At 43.7% G+C, this 19,482-nt stretch overlaps 1 protein-coding gene across 16 annotated transcripts in view; it reads right to left on the bottom strand.

Annotated features, from left to right (window-relative positions):
• Nucleotides 1–19,482, bottom strand: part of LOC131092157 (poly(rC)-binding protein 3-like) — a 495,350-nt gene that overhangs the window by 13,342 nt on the left and 462,526 nt on the right. For 11 of the 16 annotated variants that reach the window (XM_058038809.1, XM_058038818.1, XM_058038732.1 and 8 more), the window contains 4 exons: nt 16,035–16,091; nt 15,473–15,548; nt 13,650–13,702; nt 5,272–5,441 (listed from right to left, as the gene is read on the bottom strand). In XM_058038809.1, coding sequence (XP_057894792.1) covers nt 5,272–5,441; nt 13,650–13,702; nt 15,473–15,548; nt 16,035–16,091 — 356 coding nt within the window. Of the gene's footprint in view, nt 1–3,278; nt 4,013–5,271; nt 5,442–13,649; nt 13,703–15,472; nt 15,549–16,034; nt 16,092–19,482 lie in introns of those variants that run through there. The other 5 variants (XM_058038829.1, XM_058038790.1, XM_058038800.1 and 2 more) reach the window with 4 other exon arrangements.

The following is a 19,482-nucleotide window of genomic DNA, read 5'->3' as shown; positions in this document are numbered from 1 at the left end:
CCCAGCACTGGTATGGTGAATTTTGCTTTTCAAAATTAGGGTATTTTTGAAAGGGGGACGCGGGGGGTTTTGGTAATTTTTTTCAATTTGTCGGTTTTGTGACACAAATAGTACACTTAATCATTTTGCTAGGATGAGAGGAGACTGAGCAACAATTTGCTGCTTCCATTTAAGGCATAAAGTTTTGGTTGTTTTGGTTTTTTGTTTTTTAAGTGAGTTAGTTTTTAATTTCATTCACTGTGAGGTCAATGTGCATTTTTCATATAAAACAAACCAGATTAGCCAGTGTGTTCACTTCACTTTATACTTTCCCCAGACTTTTTTTTTTTAATACCACAACAAAATATTTATGCAATCTAATCATAAGTAAATTAGTAAAAAGGAACACTGAAGCACACCCCAGCTTGCACAGCAGTGGTATCCTTCCTGAGCCTGCACAGTGGTTACAGTGAACATGACAAAGCTTTCCAGCTGACACACAAGGTACCACATGGATACAACAGACACATCCCCAGACAGACCCCACCAGCACCAGGAACTTCCAGACTGACCTGACCTCCAAGCCCAGGACAGTGATGGGCTCTTGGGAGGGTGTAGGAATCAAACTACTCTCACTTTAATCTAACTCCACCCATCAGCAGACAAGGTGAGTTTGGCCCACATACTTCTGCTTTTCTGTACATTTTCAGACATTAAAATACAATAATTCCAAGGACATACTGTTGTCTTCGTATGCCAAAATGTTTGCCTAGATAAATCCTCCCTTTCCCCATTTGCCTGTTGCAGCCTGTGCACTGGCTTTTGGGTTGGCAAATGACACAAACACTAATTTCAGGATGCTTTTTGCAGGTGACCAGCTGGGAGCTATGGCAGCCTAGCATAGAAATAGGACTATGGGTTAGAAAATCTTTGCTAGCTGTGATTGCATGTGTATTCCTAGTCAGTTTGGGGTTGTCTTTTTGGCAGTTACTAACTTGTCAGGCTCCTGGGCTTTCTCCTGAGGTGAGCTGAGGAGCTGTAGCAGCTCCTTGCTTCCAGAGTGAAGTGCCAGCAAGCTGCTGGCTGACCATGCAGAGGACTTGGTGCTTTCTTCCCACACCCCATCAGGCTCAGGAAGGCTTCCCAGCACAGGGTTTGTGCTGGTCCCTGTTGGGAGCTGGGTAAGCAGGCTCGGAGAGCAGCTTACATGGAAGGAAACATGGTCACCCCACACAGGGCTTGGAAAGGCTTCTCTTTTTCTCACCTTAAAAACAGTTTTGAGGGTAACAGCCCCATGGCCATCCACTTCCAGAGAAAGGCAATGACCAGCATGCTGCCTGCCTCATGCAAGGATGCAAGGATCTACCAGGATACACAGGCAATGGGGACACTGGACAAGAGCTTCCCAAAGCACTGCTGATGATGGCGAGTCTGAAGGACACCTGAAGTGGGTCTGAGATAGGGAGAGGAGTGTGGAGGAGAGAGGGAGACATTTGAGCACCGAGCTCCTCTCTCCTCCACAAAGAAAAGAGGGCTCTTGGAGCATAAACACCTCAGCAGCTTTTGCTGGGAAGCTGGAAGGAGCACATCTTCTGTGAGGAGCTGGGAGGGAAGGAGGGAGAGTGTATGAAATTCAGACTCCTTTGAGGGACGTGAAGTTTTGATTTTCCTACCCTGAAGTCTTTTTCTGTCCCCATGGATGAGAAACTCAGCTTTTCTAAGCAGAGAGAAGTGCACCCTTGTGCTGCTTGCCATCTACTCACACAGGGGCTTATGTCAATCAGAGACTCCAACTCCACTGTACATCCTCAACTTGGGGGTGTAGGAACTACATGTGATACCTTAGTACGTTTTGAAAAACTCCGTTTATACAGTTGGATTTTTTAGTATTACTCAGTATTATTCTGGGATGGAGGTCCATAGAAAGGTACTGCAGGACTGTGTTTCAGTGACTCCAAATTTGTCTACTGTGCATTTTAAAAAACCAAAAAAATCCTTACTGGTATGGAGGGGGGGCGGTGTTTGAGCCTAAGCTTTTTCCTGCACTAGCAGGGAGAACAGATCCCACAGGCCAAAAAGCTGGTGTTGGTAGCAGCCATTCCAACTCCCTGTCTCTGGCTTACTCTCATAGGTATGATTGTAGCAGTAATTTGCCTTCTTTCCCATCTATTACTTGTGACAACTCATAAGGTGGGAGTTCATCAGGTTAGCTATCATCTCTCCCATACCAGCGGCAATTTCCCAAACCAACTGTGGATGCAGCAACGTTGCATATGAAAGGGGATGAGGGGGGTGAGGCAGCCTTCATAGAGAATTTCACAGGGACAATTTTACACTGTCCCTCTGCAGGCCTGCACCTTCTGAATATATACACTGAAGGCCACATCCTGCATTACCTGAAACTGGTGAAGACAAGAGAGCAGGTGTGGCTTTGGCAGTCCTGTTGGGTCTGTGAATGAACTTCTCATATAAAAATACCTTCAGGAAACTGCCCTTCAACAAGGAGCAAGTGCTGCTGACTAAATTAATTTATAATCCAAAGTCAGATAGTACACAGAAAAACTAAACTGCAGTTCAATCTTAATAAAAGCAAGAAGATGGAATTGGGTAATGAAAATCTTGTTACTACAGTGGAGACCAGTTAAAGAGACAGAAGGCTTTACAGAAAAAAAGACATTTCAACTGCAAACAAGCTAAGACACGCTCTATTCATACAGAGGCCAGCGCTCGGGTAAGCAATACAGAATCAAACCAATACTTTATAAGATTTAAATCTCTGTCTTGATAAGATATCAATATATTTATATATCTATAATTTAGAATATACTATGTACATATCCAACACCAGATTGCAATAAAAGTCTTAAAGCAAGCTGATAAATTATTCTATAGACAGCAACTTTGGTTGGAGGATAGCTTAAAGATACACACAATATGTTTCAGGAATACTGTGGATAGATAATTTTGGTTTTTTACATCTTATGTTGCTGAAAGACATGGGTTTATGCAGAAATACTGGCCCTGGAAACCAATTCCCACAAACAATAGATCTTGCAGGGGAGAAAAAGATCTACCTTATGCTGAATGCTTATATAGCTGTTATTTCTTGTAATTATTATTTTCACATACCCGACCACACTTTGGGCAGTCTGGGTGCTGTATTCGTCTCTTCCCAAAGCTGTTTTATGCCACTGTCTTTAAAAGAGACAGGATCACCTGTGGCAGGTTTAGGAGGTGGCTCCCAGCACACAGAGGCAGCAGCAGCAGCAGCAGCAGCCTGGCTCTGCACCTCTGTCCTGCCCCAGCCCCTAAACCTCACTAGAGCAAAGCTCCCGCCTGCCCCTCAGCTGCTCAGCCCTCCTCCAGTGCGACTGAACTCACACTGCTGCTGTGGTGGCACCTGGCTGGACAGCAATGTCTCATGTGAAAGGACAGGTCTGGAACAGTGTCGCTTTTTAAAATGGAAAAGCCACCTTAATTGCCTATGTTAGCTTACAGCTTAATTTAGTACACATTACTTTAGGAGTCTTCATTTACAAATGAAGTCACTTCATCTAAATACAGTTCCAACACATGGTACAGAGTAATATATGATGGTTTATTGTAGATGATGGTAACATATGACTTCTATCTAGAAATTTAACAGGAACAGAATACTTTGTTTCTGGTTTCACAGGGTATAGATAGAGATCCGTGGTATGTGACTGCTGAGGAGTTTTCTTCTTTGCGAAAGTATGTTAAAAGACCTCATATAGATCCCATTCCACCACAAGAACCATTAAACAGTGATCAACAGAAGTGTGAGAGTTCACAGATTTTTCTAAAATGAGTCAAACAGTTTTGTTCACTAGAGTTTCTGTCTCTGGTGAGCAGCTCACTGCAACTCCATTAATAAGTACATTATTTTATTTGCATGCTTTAGCTGTCTTCAAGATCCTAAATTGTTATCTTCCGAGATCCAGATGCATGCCAAATGGTGTTTGTGCAACTAAAAATGAAGGGGTCTATTCTCGTCTCGATGTGTGGGGAATCCCTGAACACCAAGAGAAGAACATATCCTTAAGGGTTAAAGGAGGGAACACATTTTTATTTGATTACAGGGCTTACGGAAGTGACTTATATTTGCTACAAAGAATATAAATCAAAAGAGCTGTAGGTTGTTGTTTTAAGATTCTGGAAATGGTTTATCTTAGTTTTCACAGTGCCACCCCTACATGTATCTTTTCCTAGGAAGCTGCTTTCAGGCTAAATTATGAAAAGCAGTGTTTTTGTCTGCTGTAACACAGAGCTGCACAAACATCCCATTCCTCCACTCCAACCATTGCAGTGGTGCTCTACAAAACTGGGATGGAGAGGAGGCTGGACCACAGGAAGCCACAGACCTGCTGTGACTGCAGCTCCCACATAAATCACATGCTTTGTACTACCTTAACAGCAAACATAGTTAAACACAAAGCTTGATTCATATCACAGCAATTTTGTGGGGGGAAAAAATAAAATAAAATTAAAAAAAGCCATAAAATACATAGCTATTCCCCTCCCCCACCATATGTTGCTTCAGTCCAGCATTTACAGGGAGATCTATGAGACAGCACTATATCCATTACACTTTCTTCTCTGCATAATTGCAAATAAAAGTGGGATCAATTTTAATATTTTTCTAAATAGTAATATAAAAACTGTTAAGAGACCTAAGCCATCACCATGGCTTAGGTAAACAGCCAGTGCTTTCATTAATTCTGGGACCAGGAAGTGGAGAAGCAGATAGTCTCACCCTGTCTCATTAGGGAATGCTTCTTACACATTTGTGGTGCTGTTTCTGAAGAAGTAAATCCTGTGCCTCTTCAGCAACCTAATGTCAGTTTATCAACTCTGAATGGCAATTTCCACCTGGTAAATTAAATGTATTTTGCAATCTGTTTCACTATATTTGCCATTCAGGATAGTAAAATGGGTCTGTGAAAAGTGTTTTTCCTCTAAACAATTTATGATTTTCATTTAATTTAATTTATCCACTGATATTTTAGGTGGATGATAATATGAATATTCAGATTTTGCAGCTTTTTCATTCAACATGTAGCTGGAATTGCACTCGATTAAGCTCCTTTTCATGTAAGCCAACATCAAACCCAGGTTCTAATGATTCAGGCTTTACAAACCATTAGGAATTGAGTAATACTATGCAAAATGGACACTGCAAAGCAACTTTCTGGATCTACCCAGGACAGACATTTGCTGGAGAGCAGACAGAGCAATCTCGCAGAAGCATGATCACTTACAAAGCCAACTTACCTTGCATTAATGAGGTACTGTGCTAAGCTGATGTTTGCAGGGGATCCTGTGATTGTAACTTGTCGTTCTGCGGAGCCTTCTGTGGCATTAGCAATCTTGATCTGCGCTCCTGACATCTGCCTGATTTCATTTATCTTACTGCCTTGTCTGCCAATAATGCAGCCTATTAACTGGAGCGGGACAAAGACTGAGATTAGTGCCACAGACACAAGCAAAAACCACTTAACTGCAATCTGTAGTATTGCTAAAAAGATGGTTATGAGCAGCTCAGTAGCTAAACAAAAAGATTCTTGCTCTGCTGTTTGGAAGGAATCTCTAGTGCAATCTATGGTCTCTATAGTCATATGCCTCTAGATCCAGTTTTGCTGCTACATGGTTAAGTCAGTATCTTATTTCTGCTGTTTCAAGAATATTTCACTGTCTCCATGGCAGAAAATGGCAGCGTGCTGTGATGCTGAGAAAACCAAACCACTTGCCAGTGGCAGCAGCAAGCCAAGAGCAGCAGCTGGAAGCCAGGCTGACCATCCAGAGCTGCTGTGTGTGGCTCTGCACCTTTCCAGAGCACTGACAGCCCTACATCTCCCTGGATACACACGGCTCTTGCTTGGACAGGTACTGTGCATTAAAGTCAGTGGGATTTACAGCTCTCTGACTGCAGGCAGAAGCAGGCATAGGAAGATACTGAAATTTGTCTGCCTTCCTTTACAGAAACTTACCAAAACTCTTTTTTTTTGTGAACAGAACTGAGCCTGAGCTCTGTGTGTGTGTGCATGTGTGTCCCAGGGTGTTTCTGCTCCAGCATGGGGAGCCCCCAGAAGCAAGTGGGCACGGAGCCAGCAGCTGAGGCTGAGATGTTTTGGTTTCTGTAAGGGTGAGGAGGGGAGTTTTGTTCTTTGTTAAGGAAGGATGGGCCCCGAGAAGCTCAGCCATGGCCAGAGTGAGTAGAAAATGGAAACTTTGATCTGCAGGTGTGTTGATGCTGGGATAATGTTGCCAGTTTTGCAGAAGGATATGCCAGGATACAGAGACTGCCACTCTCCCTGCTGCTTCAGGCCCTGATGTGTTGAATACCCTTATGGGGAACTGTAGCACTTGGAGTAACTGGCCAGAAACAGATTCACAGTTGTCCACATGTTTTACCAAGAGAAGAAAAACCTCCCAATGCAATCCTTGCTTCACACTCAGGGACAAACAGAAAGCCAAAGTGGATACCCAGGTGGCTGAAACAAAGACCAAATTTTGACAAGCACAAGAGGAGCAACCATGAGGGGGGAAAATGGGGTGGCAGGAAATGCACACAGGATTTCCCATCCTGCTACAACAGGAGGGCCTTGAGCTCCCTGTCCTCATCCCAAGGAATCTCTCTGAGTGTGTCACTACATGCCAGTGCAGAGGACTGGTGTGTGCTTCTCCAGGAAGCCTCTGTCTGTCTGTATGCACACCAATGTGCCCGCACTGGCTGTCTGTGGGCAGCACAGGATCCCTAAGCCTCTGCTTCTGATGCCTCAGTCTCACTGGCCTCCATGGTCTGCAGGGAGTGAAGCTGGTGCAGGAGAGGAGAGCACCAGAGCAGGCACCTGCTGGGGTCACTCAGCAAGTGTATTGCCACTTGTATGTGCTGGGGGTCCTCAGGGATGCCCAGACTGTCACCCAGGTGGGTCAGTGCAAAGAACGTGCCATCTCCTAGCTGCGTTTGAGTTAAGTAGTGAGGATTCAGTCCACACTGGTCAAGAACACTGGTGATGCTGGTGTCTGGAAGAGAGGTTTGGTAACCTTTGGCCTGAAGCTCTCCAAAGTCACTCTTCATTGCTGTGACAACAGGATGTTTGGACACCCTCTGCAAGCTGTGACATGGCCTGCAGCTCGTGCAGAACACACAACTCCATCTCGTCTGCCATGTGAGAAGGATAGCAGTGCTGGGGGCTTGGGCTCTCTCTGGGGTGCCTTTCTCATTACATGCTATTACACTGAAATTTGAACAGTATCTGAGTATTCAAGAGCTGATGTGTTCTAGAAGAAGTTCAAGGGACATTTAGTTATGGGGATTTTGTTTTATATAAAGAGACCTGCCTGAGATGCCTTGCTCTGAGATGGAATCATCAAACTGCATCCAACCAAACACCTCTGGTGCATTTGGGAGAGGAGCCAAACCTACCACAGACTATACCAAGCCTACTACACACTGTAGTCTAATACTGTACAAACTAATAAATGCAATCAGCAGTGGCACAGGGTCCTGTTGGAGGCCTGTCACTTGTGGTGTCCCCCGAGTTCAGTACTGGAGCCAGTGTTAACGTGTTCATCAACGACTCAGATGAAGGGGCAGAGTTCTGCTCAGCAAGTTCCCTGATGACACAGAGCTGGGAGGAGAGGATGACACCCCAGGGGGCTGTGCAGCCCTTCAGACCCTCTTGACAGGGTGGAGATGGGCAGAGGGGAACTGTCTGAAATTTAACAAATGTGGGGGCTGTGCTGCTGGAAAGCAGCTCTGTGGTGAAGGACCTGGGGGTCTTGGTGAACAACAAGCTGTCCATGACCCAGCAGTGTGTCCTGGTGGCCAAGAAGGACAATGAGATCCTGGGGAGCATTAGGAATAAATAACACTGCCCAGATCAAGGGAAGTCATCCTGCCCCTCTACTCAGCCCTGGTGAGGCCAAGTCTGGAGCGCTGTGTCCAGTTCTGGACTACTCGGGACAAGAGAGACATGGAGCTCCTGGAGCAGGTCCAGTGCAGGGCCACAAAGATGAGTGAAGGACTGAAGCACCTCTCTTATGAGGAAAGCCTGAGGGAACTCAGCCTGTTCAGCCTCAAGAAGAGACAACTGAGGGGGGACCTCATGAATATCAGAATCTGAAGGGAGAGTGCCAAGAGGGTGGATCCAGGCTTTTCTTGGTGGTGCTGAGCAATAGGACAAGAAGCAATCAATGGGCAAAAACTGATGTGCAGGAAGTTCCACCAGGATGTGAGGAAGAGCTTTTTCACTGTGTGGGTGACCAAGCACTGGGACAGGTTGTCCAGAGAGGTTGTGGAGTCTCCCTCGCTGAAGATGTTCATGAACCATCTAGACACAATCCTGTGCCATTTGCTCTAAGATGACCCTGCTGGAGCAGGGAGGTTGGACCAGATGGCCCTGTGGTCCCTGCAACCTGACCCACTCTGAGATTCACCCACTCTGGGAATACTTGTATTTTAAATATCTATAATAGAAACATATGTACATACACACACACACAGTATGTACATGTACATGCATCGATATTTTGACTCTCTCAAGAGTTGGGTGGAAGAGCTCACATAGATGTGCATCAAGCCCAGTAGTCTGTCTCTGACCGTGGCAGTAACCCACCCTTACAAGGAAAAAAAAGGTAAAACCAGTGTGAGGTATAAAATAAAATTTCTTCTGGTATTTCAAATTCCCTCTCAAGGCTTACAGACCATCTGAGCAGTAGGTGCTATCTCTACCTTTATGCTCCATAGTCCATTTGCCTGACAATTTCTTTTTGAACCTGTTTCTCCTTTTGCTGTCCAAGGGCCATGGCAGTGACCTCCAGAGCTTGCTGATGTGTTAAGTATCACCATTTGTTTTTACACCCAAAAATTTCAGCTGGTGTACCCTCCTTCTTGATCTGTGAGCATCAAGTAAAAATGGTTCCCTTTCCACTTTCTCTACACCACCTCTGTCTGTCCTCCCCAAACTCAACACACCTCATTTCTCCTTGTACCAAAAAAAAACTCCAAACCAACCAACCCTAAAACATACACGTTCTGCTTTTTGCTTTTTTCTAGCTTTGCTCTGTTCTTTGATATAAAGTTCTGCTGGCACAAATGGAAACAGAACTGAGTCAGGAGTCTGGACTCTTAAAGGGTGGGATTCGAAGGTCTCCTATAATTCGTCTCACCTCCAAATTACTGATGCTGATAGTTTCTCCCAATATGCTATGGCATCTCTGGTTCAGCAACCTCTCTTCCATTATTTTATTTTCCCCATAATGCTAAATATAAATGCTTTACATATATATATATAAATAAATAAATAAATTTTCCTGTAATGCTGAAGCACTGACAGAGTCTAATGAAAGAGTTCAATGCTGCAGAGCATTGACTGCCACAGGAAATGACATGAAGATTTTAAGCACTGGTGAAAAAGAATCAGTTTCCTTTCTTACAATGCAGTGCTTGTAAAAAGGGCCAAGAATTAGCCTCTGTAACTTGGTATCTGCTGTCAGGAGCAGAGGGCTTGACCACAGGTACTCATGGATCCCCCTGGTTCCCTGCTGCCAACACAGCCAGTCCATTTGCTTTGGCAAAGCCTCTGCATTAGCTAAGCAAGCAGGTGCTCATCAGGAATGAGACTCTTCAATCTCTTCTCAGAAAGATACAGGCTGAAACTCTTGGTTTCAGGTTTGGGTTGGTCTGTTTTCTGTTTTTTAACTAGAAGGTCTGGGGCAGAGTACTCTACAGGGGGAAATATCTCCTGAGGCAGATTATAGTTCTTTACAAACTTGCAGCAGGGCCTGGAAAAAGAAGTCTAAATACTCTGTATCTCTTGAGAACAAAACAATAATAACTTTAAGAAATTTCCTTGCCACAACAATGCAAAATCTGGATCATAATAATTGCACAGACTTTGCAATGAGCCATATAGAAAACTGAGAAAACGTGGGCAGCTCTGAGAACATTTTGCACATGTGGGTCCCGCTCATTGGCAGGGAAGTATTGGAGGTACCATAGGGAAATAAAGGCAATTCTTCAAGTCTGTCATATCCATCTTGGATGGATTGACACTTCTGTTTCTATGGCATAGTGATCAGATTTACAGCTGCCCTAAAATGTTCTTAGTGCTTTCTGTGGGGTTAAGTTGCTCTCCTGTTGCTTGTCCCTGCCTCTCCCACATATATGCAAAATGTGCCTAATTTTTATGAGATGGATTTTTAAATTATTATTGGTCTGCTCATTTACTCCCAATGGATGTTTTGGGGTATTGACTTATGAAATCTTAAGACACTTGTTATCTACACCCAAGGGTGTCATCTCTTCTTTCTTTTAAGGACTTGTTTATGCCACTTTATTCTGCGATTTAGGTGAAACACACTTATACTGTGTAACTTGGGCAGCAATGGAAGGACAGAGAAGATCCCAGCAAGGAAAGAAAGGCAATCAAATGCCCCTGCAAGAGGCTTTGATGATCAAAATGAGATGCTATAAAGACTAAGGTGACTTCTGAGATGGACTGGGAGAAGTGTCCTCTTTGTTCTCTTTTTGGAGTTACACAGAAGTTATGAAAAAACCTAGAAAAGCAAATCTTCTGAATTCATTATTTGGAGGGGAGGCCTCAGCTTTTAGCATGTGAAAAATAACTTTCTGTAAACTTTTTTTGTTCTCCAGTATCTCTTTGTTATTGAGCAACAGGTTAATTGCAATTGCCAGCATATTGCATGAAGAAAGCAGCATGATGTTTTTACAGAAATTATTAATAACAGAAAAATAAATTTCTGTCACTGCCTAAATGCCAGAGGGAATGAGGAAAATTTATTTTAATATGAAGTGATTGTAAAAGGGTATTAATATCTATTTGCTGTACACTAGGCTAAACTCCCATCTCCTCATTGCCTTTATATCTGATTTTGCTCAATCATATTCTTACTGAGGTATGCTTATCATTATCTTGGTCTTTAAAAGTATATAAAAGTGTGTAGCACACGTAGCTATACACTGGTTTCTCTGGTAGCAGCAGAGCATGTGGGTATTTGCAGGTCCCATGGTGTTCTCATGTGTGCTGGACTTTTACACAGATAAGCACAATGGTAAGAAAGCTGTGGAACTCGTGCAGCACAGGGGATCCCTGGAGCTGGAGCAGGCAGGGGACAAACCCCAGGCAGCTTCAGGACTGCACTGCAGCTCTGGGCCAGGGCCTGCAGCTTCCTTCACCTTCAGCCAGATAAACAATCCCTGTGCCATGCTGACAGCCTGTCCATCAAAACTGGACTAGGAGATGTTTATTGGGAAAGCAGAGTCGAATTGCCCACGCAGGCTTTGTGCACAGCTGCTGCTGCCTCTCCCACCCTGACCTCCCTCCACACACAGCATCTGACTGATGGTGCCTGTGCCTTCCCACCCTGCTCCCTCATGCCTCATTTCTCTCTGTCTCCCTCATATCCTCATTTCTCTTTGAATCATTAAGGCTGTACATCACCTCTAACATCATGGAGCCCAATGATTAACCCAGCACCATCATTTCATCCTAAACCAAGTCCTCAAATGCCACAGCCACAATGTCCATTTGAACAATTCCAGATGTCCTTTTGAACACTTCCAGGGATGGCGATTCCACCACTTCCCTGGGCAGCCTGTTCCAATGTCTGACCATCCCTCCAGTGAAGACATTTCTCCTAATATCCAGTCTAAACCTCCTCAGGTACAGCATCCTAAGACCACTTCCTCTTTTCCTATCATCCACTTGGGAGAAGAGAACAACCTCTACTCACCTACAGTCTCCTTTCAAGTGGTTACAGAGAACAATCATGTCCCTTCTGAGCCTCCTCTCTTCAGGCTGAACAACCCCAGCTCCATCAGCAGCTCCTCATGGGATTTGTGCTCAGACCCTTCACGAGTTTCATTGCCCTTCTCTGGACTTGCTCCAGCACCTCAATTTCTGAACTGTGTCTTCCCTGAACTGTGGGGTCTAAAACTGAACACAGCATTTGAGGTGTGGCTTCACCAGAGCCAAGCACAGGGGGACATTCACTGCCCTGGTCCTGCTGGTCACACCACTGCTGACAAAAAGAAATACATTTTTGGCACTGGGCTGCCTGGAGAGCAGCCCTTGTGCAGCTGTGATGGGGCACAGTATGCATGGCCACACTGGGAGACCCCAGGGAAGGCACCTGTGAAATTCCCAAGCAGCTCCTGCTACTTGACAGGACAAGAGCCAGTTCTCCCCTCTGCTCTGCAGCCCTGGGCATGCACACACAGAGAGGGGGACACAGGGCTCAGGTGGCAGCACTGACCTGGTCCTCTAATGCTCACCTTGACACCATACACACATCAGAACTCCTCTCACCACCTGGAGAGCTCCTGCAGGCTCTTCCTAAGCCTGACCCCATTTTAGCCTTGGCTTTGCTCCTTTAGCAGCAACAGCAAGACACGCGCTGTGTAGCCATAAAAACCTTCTATGAGAATCATCAGGCAGATTTGTGTTTGCTGTTCATGGAGAGTGCAGAGCTGGGCATTTCACACCTCATGGTTGAGAAACTGATGGTTTTAAAAAATTTTGTATGGCACTACAGGACCCAGGGCCAACCTTCTCCCTCCCCTTTTCTGCCATGAACCCCAAAAGAAAAGAAGTCAGAAGAGTGACCTTGGATTTACAACTCTGATAGCAAGAACATTTGTCTGAAATGGAAATTATGAAACTTGTGCTGTAAGGATAAAGAAGGTGCTCCTAAAAAATTCTCAACTTAGTATGAATTTGGTTGTGAAGCAGGAACTGATAAATCAGCAGGGAATTTTTTACGTAACAGAAAGTTTAATGAATCACAGCACTCACACCTCCACTTTGTGGTTCTGTATCTTTCTCTTACTGTAAATCATTGCCACTGAGTTTAATAGGGCTTGCACAATATTGCAAGTATCTCTTAAGTAATATAATTGCTATTGGTGATCCCACCCATGCTTCAAAGCTTTTTTTACTGGAGGGGAATACTTCCATTTTCCAAGTGACTCATTTGTAATGAAAATGGAAAAAAGACCCCAACCCTGTTTGCAATGAAATCAAATTAAATGGGAAGGCATTTTTATGTGATGCCCAGCATATCAGCTGGGCATTTTGAACTGTTTTAAGGTTCAGCACCATGTTGCTCATGGACACTGGCCCTGTTGATCACAACCAACCCAGAGCTGCTGGAGCAGGAATGTTCCTAGCCCTTGTTTTTTAAATAAACCCTTATACTGCACCTTTACATTTCCAAAGCAGCTTTCTGGCTCAGGAAAAATGCCATCTTGGGTAAATGTGTGGTTCAGTGGAGATGGCCATGGAGGACTCCAGCCCAACACACAGCACACAGGGCTGCACATTGTTCCAGCCCCTTTGGCCCCTCTGCTGAGACCACCCGTGCCAGTGCCACCTGAGAGATGAATTTTGGGAGCCCAGGCTTTCCTGAAGCCAGTGCAGCCCCGTGGCACTGTCACCAAGAGGGGACAGCCACTCCTGCCCTGCCATCCAGCATTTCAGCAGCCCCTCAGGCCCCTCCCCACAGGCTGAGTGCTGCACAGTCTATCCTGGGGCTGGTGTTTGCACATCAGCCAAGGTCAGACGTGGCCCCTCTGGCGGCAGAGGAGCGAGAGAAGAGAAAGAGATACGGACTATTGGTCCACTTACATCATTGGGAATTGTAAGTTCATGGGAACTGGTTGGAGTAGTGGCATCCAGTCCTATTCAGGGGACAGAGGGAAAATGTTACGCCAGCTGTTTGCAAGAAGGGCAAGACACAAAAATGAAAATTTAAAGAAGGAAACATACAGAAAGGAGAGGGAAAAAAAAAAGAGAAAAGAGCAAAGAAAAATAGAGAACTGATAGTGAAACAGAAAAGAAAGCAAAGGATGCAAAACTCAGAGGGCTGGGCTAATTTTAAATTAGTCTTATTTTAATTAACCTTTAACCCATCAAAGAAACAAATGTCACATGAGATTCCAGAGAGTCATCACAAAAAGCTTCTAGAAAATGAAGGGCTTCCTCTAAAAACAAGTCTCCAAATCTTGTTCTAAACACATCAATTGAGAAATTAATGTATGGCTGAAATTAGACCTGTCTACTAGGAACTCTAGAATATGGAAAATTAAAGTGGGTGTCAAACGAACAATTAGCTGAACAGAGTATATGTTCATGAAAAATAACAAAAAAAAAAAAAAATAAGGACAAAGAAATTAACCTAAGAAAATCTGGAAATTATATGTGGGATTAGTTGCTAAAGAAATGTCGGGAAGGGTAATTTTGGAAGGGCAATGGACAAAGTACTCTAAGCTACATACATTTGTTTGTAAATTGGGTGGACAAAAGGAAAATGCTCAGGAAAAATGGAATTACTGTTCTAACACAGAGTAACATTACAGAAACGTACATCTCACAAATATATCCAGGAAAAGATTAAGGAGCAGGATGTTAATGACAAGAATAAGGAAAACACAAAGCTAGGAAAAGCCATTTAGTATTACTTGTAGGTATTTTATCAGATACATCACAAAGAAACAAAAGTATGTTTTGATGTCATGAATCTTTATCTTATTTTCTCTTTTATTGGTGTTTATTGTATTATCTGTAAAGATATGCCAAAAATAGTAATTTCTAACTAGAATATACAAAAATAAATAAAGTGACTAATTGTATTTGTTTATATTCAATTATGAATTGCACAAGCTTGTTTCACACTGAGTATCAAGTAGTCAAGTTGCTCAGAGAATTTGTGATGTATGTCATAAAATGTTATTTGCCATACAAAGCATGTACCAGTACAGATGCACTTCTGTGAAGTTTTTAGATGCCAAGCATGTATGTTGTGAAGCACAATATAAATGTTCATTTGCAGGCTTATCTCACTCTTCCATCAATAATTCAGCCTCAGCTTTAAGTAGGGAGCAAATTTTAAGTCCTTAACTAAATTTCCATGGCATTTTGTAGCTATATCTGAGTTATCTAGTAGGAAGTGAGGCACTTGTCCCAGCAGTGATGATTGCAGATGCTCTCAAGACATTTGGCTCTACAAGAACTCAGCTTTCAGCATGCCATGGTTTCTTTAATTGGTGTTTCTGCGCCATGAGCACAAACGGTTTTCCCATGTTTGCTTCTCTCTGATCCATGTCACCAAAGCATGGACAAGAAGCACGCCCAGGCACTTCCCTCAGAACCAACTGGTACATACTGTATGGTCCACAATAACTTTGCAAGGACTGAACAGAAGAAACTCAGGGCTTTTAGCCAAGGGCACAAATGAAGCAGTTGTGATTAATAAAAGTAACAAACAAAGCACGTTTTAGTAATGATGAAAGGAACGGTAACAGAGGTACGGGAGGGAAGAAGAGAGATTAATGTGTAAAAACAGAAGGATTGCTGGTCATTGACCACATTTATTATTAAAATGATGTAATGACCACGGGAAACAAAGCTGTTAAGAAGAAGGACATCTCCAGGGGGTCATGGGTACGTACCAGGGAAACCAGGGGTGGTCTGCCCAAGGGGAGTAAAGGGGGGATGCTGCATAGCCAACTGGTGAAGCTTGGTCAACTGCAGGGCAGGATGGGAAATTAGAACTAACCAATCAAATGGAATTATTTCAGAGCAGAGAAACCATCTTACGTGTTCTAAAACTGGATTAATTAAAATTATATTGAAAAATAAAAGGTTTAATCATTCATTCTAATCTACCGTAGAGAAAAAAAAAAACAAAACAAACTGGTTATAAATGACATCTCTACTGTTATTACATGTAATGGCTATTGTTAATATTAACTAATTACTGTAGAATTACATATTAAAAGAACTCAAATATATCACATGCAAAAAGACCAAGATAACTGTCATTTGTTCCTGGGCCATTGTACTTTCTAGCAATTATTACACAAGGTAAGAGATGTAGCTGGGCTAACACTTGGCTATAGACCATGTTGGTCAGGAAAGGTGCCCTTAGGCCATGTCTTTATTGCTAACTGTAGAAAGCAAATGCTGCCCAGAACAAATAAGAGGGAGAGGAACAAAAAGGGAATAATTTACATGTGCTGGACTCACGTCTGGATGAGGGATGGCATACTGCCCCTGAATCGTGAATGCCTGGGAACAACAAGCACAGTTAAGACAGGGTTAGTCCGGTGGGACAAGCAGCATTCCAGTTCTCATCACAAAAGCTTCTCATGCCCCCCCCAGCAAATGCCACCTGCATTGCTTTCCACACTGAGTGAGGTTTAATTGTCTTGTGCTGCTTGATAACCCCTGGCACGGCACAGAAAGGTCTCTGTCAGGCTGCCCATGTACCCCTGCAAGCAGAGAACCCCAAGTGCCACTGCCCGAGCCCTGATGCTCTCGGCCCTCAGGAGCTCTCTTTATCCAGCTCTGTCTGCTGGGAGCAGGGCTGAGGACACAGAGGGGCTCAAGGAGCACAGGGGGTGGCCAGTGACACCAAGGCACCGGGGGAGATGCTGATGCCGGAGCAGCCGGAGGCACAGCGAGGAGGGGACAGGGCTGCTCAGGGGATGTCCTGCCCTGTCCTCCAGCTCCTGACCGCCACGTGTGTGCAGGGCCACGTGCCAGCCAGCTCTGAGACACCTCATCTGACAGCAACAGATACCTCATGGGGCATCTCATGGAGTTCATGCCCAGGCTGCCGTGCCAGGGGGCAGCTGAGCCTGTGTGCTGATGGCAGCCTGTCCTGCAGTGCCTGGGCACAGGGCCAGCAGGCCAGTTTGGAGACAGGAGCATCATGGAGACCCCCAGCACAGTGGGTGGTCTTATCTTCCACAACAAGCCAGATCTCCTCTCTCCAAATCCAGCCACTCTGCACCACAAGAGCAGTGCAAGGGATGTAAGTCCCTTGCAAGTGTCTGGCATCATTTCTGGCAGCACCGGGGTGAGGTGTGGGGGTAAAAAAGCACATGAGTGAGGAGGGATATGGTGGCATGCCTGGCACCAGTTAGCATAGCCCTTTGTCTCTCCTGCTGGTCCTGTTCAACTCTCTGCAGTGGCCTACAAAAAAAAAAAAAAACTACAGAGAGTTTATGATTTTCTATTATGTATGAAAGGAATGGCATGTCAGAAAAAAAATTAATGTGCTTGTGCTTAGACAGGCAGGAAAGCAGAAGGACAAATTATAACATAAATATTTGTAGGGGGAGAATTATAAACAGGAACAGAGCTGATTAGCTTAGTTTGCAAAATGCTTATTTGACAAAAGGCCTCTTAGAAAGTAATGAATCCTCTGCAAATGATAAAACAATTCATTTAATGGAGTTCGGATATTAAAACCTTTAATGTCTCAACTGCATGATGCACATTTCTGTTTCTTCTGGAGAAGAAACATTTAATTTAGTTTTTAAATTAGTTATAAAGCCAGGCCATAATCTGGAAAACATTATGCACATGAGCAGTTTTCAGGGAGAAAACTGTATGTACCAGGCTCAATGGGAGGCTCATGGGCAAACATGTATGTGCATCTACAGGGAATGGGCATCACTGATGAGTTGCATATCACTAAGAAAGGTTCTATTCCACAAAAACAAGTGATCACCGTCATCAGTGGGTCTAAAGAAAACATGTATTCAAGCAAGCGAAACTTTTTAAACTGTTTCACCAAATGAGGACAACCTCAGTGGGAAGGAGTGGTGGTGGTGGGGGTGCTCTGTGCTCAGCCAAGCCCAGCAGCAGCTTCAGGGAGGTTACAGCTGGGACTGTGGGCAAACAGTGGATTTGGAAACCATGCTTTGGTGTCTGAGCCTCTGTGCTGGGTCACAAGTGTCTTTTCTGGTCTCAGCTGTACTTCAAACCCAGCTGAGAGAACATCTTTTACATGGCTGTTTTCCAAGCAGTGGTTGGTAAACCAGGAAGAACCCATCACAAAAAGTCACCAGCAAACCAACAGAAGCCACCCCTTCCCTCATCATTCTGCTCCCTCATACTTCCATGTGTACATAGGAGGAAGCAAAAAAACTGGAGAGGTAATAAAAACAATGAATATTTAGTGCTTAGACCAGGTTTACTTGGTTACTTGGTAGTCCATGAAAACTATCAAACTAGAATGGACATGATGAGACTTGAATTTTCTTCCCCAGAAAAAAAAAAAAAAAAAAAAGAGAAAGAAAGGTTTTCATTTCTTAGGCTGCCAAAAAGGTTATTTGATCGATTTAGCTTGAGAAAACAGTATCTGCTTTACCCTTTGTCAGGGGAATCATGTTTTTGGGGCTGAGGGCTGGGGCTTGCTGAGCTCAGGCCTGATTAGAGGCTGCTGAGACATCTGTCCTGTAATGTTCCACTGAGCACATGGGCTATGGTTCTGCTTCCATCACAGTCAAGGGCAACTTCCCTACTAACGTAAGCAACAGCAGGGATGACCTGGTCAGCACACCTCCCTCAATTTAACCCATCATAATGGTGAGAGACATAAAGCAAAGCTGCACCCTCTCAGTACCACCAGTGCAGCACACAGGGTAGAAATGTCCAATTTAACCATTGCACATGATAAATAACAATAGGAGAAGAGCAGGGCAGTGTTTAGTTTCCTTTTAGTTTTGTTATGCAATGCAGTATCAAAGAAGCACAAGAGAATTAAAAGCAATACGTAGAGTGGAAGAACCCCAACTTCTTAAGAAAAACTAGAGATTATATTTTGCTAATGTTACTTATTTTACTAAGTGTTAAACAAACAAAATCCTTCCAAGATAGCCATGATGTAATTTAGAATAGAAAAATAACTCCTGATAGCTTAGCTGAAACGTTGAATGGAACTAACAGTGCTAATAAAATTTTATTTTTGGTATTAAGTTCCACTTATGAAACCTGGTTAAAGTGGCTTTCCATACTGGTGTCCAAACACACCTTAAGCATTTTCTTAAAAATTCTGCTTAGTCAGAGCAGAGAAATTCAAAGCACACGGAAGGTGTCTGCCTCTTCTATTCCTTCTCACATCAACAAGGTTGCATTAGAAAAGTGAGAACACTTTAAACTGATAAAACTGAAGATGACAAGAGCGATTAGACCTGAAAATAGGATACTTTCAATTATTTATATGAACTGCTCAGCACCCTCTAGCAAACAGTTTCAATGATTTTGAGTAATCATATACAGCCTTTGAAGGCAGTGGCAATTACAGCACTGATAGAATGGGCTGCTGCATATATATACACACACATATTTCTTAAAGGAAAGCACTGCAGTGTAAACTTACATATATGGAGTAAATTATTCTGTACTTTCAGTCATAGACCAGTTTCTGGCACATTATTTTACATTTCCATTCAGCTCTGGTCACCAAGGAAGCAGATTTCTTATTTCGATGACAACAAGTAACAGAAGTAGGCTCAAACACAATGAAAGCGACTACATCCAGAATATAAAAATCTGGATATCCATCAGAACAAATCATTAGAGAATAGAAAGTAAAACTCTGAGACAGAAAAAATCAGAGACAGCTCATGACAAGGGCTGTCAGAAGCATTTTGGCATTTGCTTGGGA

The sequence above is a fragment of the Melospiza georgiana genome, chromosome 1 (genome assembly GCF_028018845.1).
Source record: "Melospiza georgiana isolate bMelGeo1 chromosome 1, bMelGeo1.pri, whole genome shotgun sequence".
Taxonomy (NCBI): domain Eukaryota; kingdom Metazoa; phylum Chordata; class Aves; order Passeriformes; family Passerellidae; genus Melospiza; species Melospiza georgiana.
The sequence above is the reverse complement of the archived record's forward strand: the minus strand, read 5'-3'. Positions and strand labels throughout refer to the sequence as shown.